This window comes from Rosa chinensis, chromosome 2, assembly GCF_002994745.2.
Source record: "Rosa chinensis cultivar Old Blush chromosome 2, RchiOBHm-V2, whole genome shotgun sequence".
Lineage (NCBI taxonomy): Eukaryota > Viridiplantae > Streptophyta > Magnoliopsida > Rosales > Rosaceae > Rosa > Rosa chinensis.
In genome coordinates, this window is record NC_037089.1 from 9,750,301 (window position 1) to 9,756,622 (window position 6,322).

The window sequence follows — 6,322 nt, forward strand, 5'->3', positions numbered from 1 at the left end:
GATCTACAAACTTCAATGAAAAAGCACTAAAATTAGATAGTATAGCTACTGACCCTCAATAACTAGAGATTTCTTAAGCTATTGACCTTTAAGGCATCAATCTAAGCTACTTACCCTCAACAGGCAACTGACCTTCAAACCCTAGTTTCGCCCTATACGTGCCTAGGTTCGTTGCCTAGCTTCATCGCCAACCCTCACCGTCAAGCTTCGAGAGGCCTAGTTTCGCTGTCTTTCTTCTCTGAAATGGAAGAGTAGTTTTGATTTTGGGAGAAATAGATTTGATCGATTTGGTTTTAGGAGACCAAAAAAAAAAAAAGTTGTGGTAATTATCGTAATTAATTAGAACTTGTTGTGCCGTTTTATTACTGTGCAAATGTGCCGTTACTTTGTTATCACTGCATGTGTTACAAATTATGAATCTTGTTTGTGGGAAGAAACTACAGCCAATTGTAGTTATTGGTAAAAAGTTCTTGTTTGAATTAGTTGTTTAAGACTTTCTTTCATCATCCAATAGTCCAATCAAGTTCATAATGTCCACGTCCAAAGCCCAACCCAATAGTCCATATATCCGTTCCCAAAGTCCAGTCCAATACTCCAAATGCATAGGTCAGTCACATACCGTAGGTGTCTGCTTGTTGGCCCCGAAGGGTTTGTTTTGATGTGTTTTAAGTGTAGTAGACTAGGAGATTAGCATAGAAATTACAGGGTACTTAACCCTAATTAACATAGATTAAGATTTCATTTAGATAACAATATCAGAAAATTAGTTTTGTATTTCATGATTACATCCACCCAAAGGCCAACTGTATGTTATTCTGTGATCACCTGACTGTTTGATAAAAGTTGCATGAAATTTAAGGTATACATATTTAGGCTTTACTGCTAAACAGTAGAGAACACGTCTAGCTAGTCAAGCTTAACTTTCATCGAAACCATCGCTACTGCATTCTTGATCATGCGCTATCTTATTTGAGGCTTTACTCTTGGAACTGCTTTTCACTTCTTGTTCCCTCTTATTTACAAACGAAACAAACGACTTCAGTCGTCCTGTAGATTGCGAGTTCTCGATGTCGGAATCTGAATGCTGGTAGTACTGTTGAACCATGCGAAGAACATGAAGAAGAAGAGCAAGAAAGCAAGCAATGCCGCTTAGTAGAAAGAGGCCCCAAAAGCTCTTTAGCTGAAGGCGGTCTACTGCTTGCTTTGCTCCTTCTGCACTGCAAGCACTTTTCATTAGCCACTTGTCATGAATCTTTTGCAGGTTTCCGTTCTCCGATAGCTTCAATATGGTGGTCGACATGTCAATTGCCAACGGCGAGTCCCTTGGAAAGGCCTAATGAAAACCAAAAGCATGCATTCAATCTAGCATTCTCACAAAAATATGGGTAATGTTTTCTTACGAGATAATCTGATTATACAACTAAAAATTTAGCTAGACGAGTATATCACCATGTCGCTGTATCACAAATAAAGCTTAAGACACGAATTACAAATGGGGCATTCCTAGTTTTCATGTGTCAAAAAGGGCCTAAGGAAAAATACAACATAGTTACCATGAGCTTCAAATATGCATTTTCTATTTTAATCTTGGCTCTCAAATACAAAGACACTATCTTTTCTTTAGGTTATAAGGATAATTGTTTATATATAAAGATTGTTTGATAGTGGCTTTTAAAAATGTTAAACGCGTTTTTAAAAAATATTAATCTTATATAATTAAGCCAATTCTTTAGATAATGGTTAAATTATTGAAGTACCATACATGCCCTCACATTATAAAAATATTAATAAACAAATTATTTCTATATGTGGATAAGATAGTCAATAGACTATATCATATTTGAAAAAATTGCAATACATCCCATGAAAAAAAGAGAAGGTTCCACAAAATTAGAAGAGAAATTGCTGTAACTTTTTTAATTTAAAAAAATAATAAAAAATAAAAATCAATTGACATGTGTGAAGCACATATTAAAGGGCTAGTATAAATAGTTGAAAGTGTTGTATGAGTTATAGAAACATTTTTTTAGGGCTTAATAAGACGCTTCAAAATTCATTTACTACAAATACTGGTATTTTTGTAACAAAAATTTATTGTTTGATAAGCAATAATATTAACAAAGCACATGAACGGTGGTGATATGAAGATACTTACAAATCCCCAACCCATTTTAGTGAACTCTTGACCAACAATACTATATCCACATCGACTAGAGAGGAAGAGCTCCATGTAAGCACGCTCATCAATCACTGCAGCAACACCACCTGCACTAGGACCTTTCTTCAAGGCCTTCTCATACTCTTCCGGCGAGTTAAGGGGAAAGAGTCTGTTATGATGTATGTTCAGCTCGTCGGTTAAGTAAGCTTCAGCAAAGGAACCCCTTAGATAACCAATGGGCTCAGTGCCTGTTGCTAAACTTTCAATCCCTTTCACAGGTGACGAAAGTTGCTCCACTGTGAGGATCGAAGTCAAGCTTGCAGTGTAGCTGGAGTTGAGTATTAGTACCACAAATAGCCATATGATCAGCACAAAGCGACCAAGTGTGCTGCCAGTTTTCTCTTCTGCATAAACACCATGAAAAAAGGAAGTTATATAAACGAGATTCACGCATATACAAAATGTTCTGTTGCCAGACCGTCTAAACTGTCAATCTGTAATTATGTGATAAATTGACAGATTGACAATCTCAGAATATAATTTGATGTCGAATATCTGGAAAGAAAACATTAAATTTATCAAGTGGTATGGCTACATAATTAACTATAGTACAAGCCATTCACTTACTCTGGGAGAAGAACAAAGTTGAAAAGCTAAACCTGCAAAAGCCCAGAAAAAAAACAAGAATTAGATAGATTCAAGTTCACAAAACCCAAGATTTGCATCTGACATGTTGTATTTGGGCATGGACTTAACCACTTACCAAACAATTGTCACAAATTGTCTTCTTGGATGCCCCCTAAAATCCTCATTAGTCCTGCGCTCCAAAATCCAAATAACTGCTCCCACAACTAGGAAGAAAACACCAGTAACACCCCACATCATTGGAGTAAAGGGTCTCAGAAAAGCCCAAGCACTTGAGTTCATCTTCCTTATTGGAGCAACCACAACTAGCCCAGACTCAATATAAGGTTGAGTAAAATCCACCATCTTTGTTCTGTTAGTAGTGATTGTAATATCTCCTACTACACCATCAAACTCCTGCACAAAGATATGAAAATCGAGTTAAAAGAAACATACCATGTTAAGCAAAAAGTCTAGGTACTATTTATAGTTTTATACTGACCCCAATTTGGATTCTGTGCAGAAGGTCATTGTTTCCTGGGTTTTTGATACCATCTCCAAAAGGGACATACTTGTATGGTACCCCATATGGTAGCTCATTTAGTGCAGCTTGAAAGACCTCAATGCAGTAACCAGTGAAATCAGTGCCTTGTATACCCACAAACTCGCGGTAGCTGACTCGACGAGGGACTCCAATCTTGAGCTTTCTGCCATTGTAAGGGAAAACCCATCCGCGAGGCTTCTCAGTTGTTTGTCCCGGCCAGATCACACTGTACAGATTTTGAGCACCGGGGCTGGAGCCATTAGTCTGCATCTTCATTTGGAGCTTTTCTGGAGGAAGAACATTTAAGCCCGAGGAATTAGACCAATAGCCAATAGTTCTAGTCCCTGTGCCAATCACATTGATGACTTCAAATGCAGGATTGAGTAAGTTCCCATCTGCATCAAACTTAATCGGTCCTGTTAAGCCAGTTGTGTTAACCTCTAAAATGCTTTTGAGCAATTGCCTGCCTCCATTGAAAATGTTCAAAGCATCAAGATTCAACTTCCCACCACTTAACTCCCTCAAATTTGTGTCATTTGAAAAGGAAATGTTCCACCCATTAGCGAAAAATGATTCAATTGCTTGAGCAAGAAGCAACACCGAGTCATACGCGTATAGGCCATATGTATTTAAACCAAAAGAAGTGTCATTAAGTAATCTTCTTGCCTTAGTCAAGTTGCTCCATCTCGACTTGAATTCCGTCTTGAGTTGTGAATCGGGTGTGTACATTCGCAATGTGAGAACGCCTTGGATGTTGTTTGTTTGCACTAGAGGGAGAGAAGGATCTGTATCTAAAATGGTGGAGAACCAATCAGTAGCAATCCACACATATCCACTATCCATCATCTTCTGCTCCTGCGCTTCTTCAAGTACTTGCAGACCCCAACTAGTATAAATGTGCAGGATCAGAATCCTAGACTCCATTGTAGACACACTGATCAGTGCCTTTCTGATCTCATCTTTTGTTGCTGTGGGAGTCAAAGGCACTTTGTATGAAATCTTGCAGCGCTTTTCGGCTAGCTTATCACCCAAGGAAGCAATAGCATTTCTTCCAAAATCGTCATCTACATATATTGCTATGACATCTCTCCACTCGTAGTGAACAACAAGGTCTACCACTGCTGTCATCTGAAAGAGATCGCTTCGTGTTGTTCGAACAAAGAAAGGGAACTGAACAGGAGATAGAGTAGGGTCTGTTGCTGCAAATGATAACAAAGGCACTTGGAGCTCATTTGCTATGTGTGAGATAACATGAGCTGTAGCTGAGAATTGGGGGCCAATTATGGCCACTGTGTCATTCTCCATAAACTGCAAAGCTGCAAACAAAACATGAGAAGTTAAACATGCAGTCATTCTAATACATGACAAGTTAAAAGACTAAAGAATATTTCTCATACCTTCAACGATTCCGAGGAAGTCACTCGATTTGGTGTTATGCATTTTGAGTGAGAGCTTTGTGCCCTTGAGAATGTTGGGATTGGAATTGACATCTTCAACCGCAAGTGTTATGGCAAGTTTTGCAATTTTCCCAATGACAGAATCGAAAGTGAACATCGAACCAATGTTCAATACATCAGGTCTTGTAGTGACATTAGTAATTAGTCCACTAGTATGAGAACCCTTACAGAAAACCAAAAAAAGCAGAAGCAAGGCTATATTCATGGTGAATCACTCTGCAAATTCAGAACCAAATCAGCTTAGTACATAAAAAAAAATTGGCAAAAAATTCACATTGCTAAATGACATAAAAGATCGAAAAGATGAAAAAGCTTACATGGTCTCAATCCAAACGTATAAGATCTCCACAAAAGGGGATGAAACTAAAGGATGGAGTTGGAATCAAATAGTGTAATTCTTGTGTTTTACATGTATGTGAGTCCAGAGCTGATGTGTTATGCACAATGAACAAACTTGGTCATTATATAAGCACCAACATATTGCAGCAATACTGGTAAAGAAGTGCTGCCCAATAATCTTGATCGAAGACCTGAAGTCCACCGCGGCGTGATTGTCCTGTACACGGTTTCAAACACAGAAAACAGAGTGTAAGACAAACTTAATTTCAACATGAACGTACGACATCATTATGGGATCTCCACAACATGAAGAAAATCCTTAAATAAGTTATCTTGGTCATGTAACGGGCCTTCTTACAAGTGTTTGGAAATGCCTCCTTTTGGTAATGGGATTATATTAAGGATTGCCTTACAAAATATGCATGTAGCGTCTCATCAGCTAATAAAGCTTAAGCGCATGAGCACATCTCTACCAAATTTCGTATAGTGGATTATTAACAACTCTTTCTAATAGCGATTGCAATCAATAGCAAAACAAATTGAATTGACTTGATGGCCACTCTCACAGTCACAGACAAGAAAATATTAACTGTGGTTGATTGTTTACGGGTGCATGATCTCAACTTGACTAAAATATTCTAGGGTTCATACGCTTCCTCACATCCGGCGCTGAAACTCAGTATCGAAGATTGATTTCCTGTTGAATTGATCGGAGACAGGCAGTGGTGGGGGAGCAAGAACACGAGAAAGTGGAGGGAAAGAGGTGGATTAAAGTCATTAAACACGAAACTTGGCATAATAGGAGGTTAATTAGAAGAATTTGGTGTTAAAAAGTCTTGTGTGGGCTAGTACATATAGTGGGTTTGTGTGATACATGCAGCATTACTCGACATTCTACCATTTTCATGATGGAGATAGTGACGCATTATCAAAAGAATTTATCATTTTTATGTTTTTGTGTCGATATTGTACTTATATCTAAAAGAAACATATATTCTTAGTTTTACACTTATCTGCCCAACCTTTTCGATTCAAGAGCAAGATAAACTCTATGATCTGATAGTGGACACGTGATGGTTTAGGGCAAGAGCAATAGGTCTCAGATTTTTTTAAATTTTTTTTTTTAGCAAATCAACCGCTTATATATAGTAACTATCTTATTGTGAGTTGAATTCACTACTGCTTACTTACAAATGAGAG

The 6,322-nt window shown here is 37.9% G+C and overlaps 1 protein-coding gene across 4 annotated transcripts; it reads right to left on the bottom strand.

Annotated features, from left to right (window-relative positions):
* Window positions 1–706: 706 nt before the first annotated feature.
* On the bottom strand, window positions 707–5,956 carry LOC112183446 (glutamate receptor 3.6). 4 transcript variants are annotated; one of them, XM_040513828.1, is made up of 8 exons: window positions 5,747–5,956; window positions 5,101–5,339; window positions 4,724–4,999; window positions 3,285–4,642; window positions 2,922–3,199; window positions 2,786–2,817; window positions 2,156–2,562; window positions 707–1,333 (listed from the first exon to the last, which is right to left on the bottom strand). In XM_040513828.1, exons 3-8 carry the CDS (start codon window positions 4,986–4,988, stop codon window positions 917–919), a joined length of 2,757 nt encoding a protein of 918 aa, XP_040369762.1. In that variant the 5' UTR covers window positions 4,989–4,999; window positions 5,101–5,339; window positions 5,747–5,956; the 3' UTR covers window positions 707–916. The 4 variants fall into 4 exon arrangements, with proteins under 4 accessions (XP_040369762.1, XP_024177595.1, XP_024177594.1 ...); XM_024321827.2 differs by having other exon boundaries at window positions 5,713–5,956; XM_024321826.2 differs by having other exon boundaries at window positions 5,481–5,956.
* Between the last annotated feature and the right edge of the window lie 366 nt (window positions 5,957–6,322).

Bases quoted from the DNA above. Each gene is read 5' to 3' on its own strand.
- LOC112183446 (XM_040513828.1), bottom strand. From the start codon at position 4,988: ATGAATATAGCCTTGCTTCTGCTTTTTTTGGTTTTCTGTAAGGGTTCT. The intron at 2,818-2,921 runs GTAAGTGGTTAA...GGGCTTTTGCAG, and splicing joins CAATTTGTGACAATTGTTTG to GTTTAGCTTTTCAACTTTGT. The intron at 1,334-2,155 runs GTAAGTATCTTC...GGTTTTCATTAG, and splicing joins CTAAAATGGGTTGGGGATTT to GCCTTTCCAAGGGACTCGCC.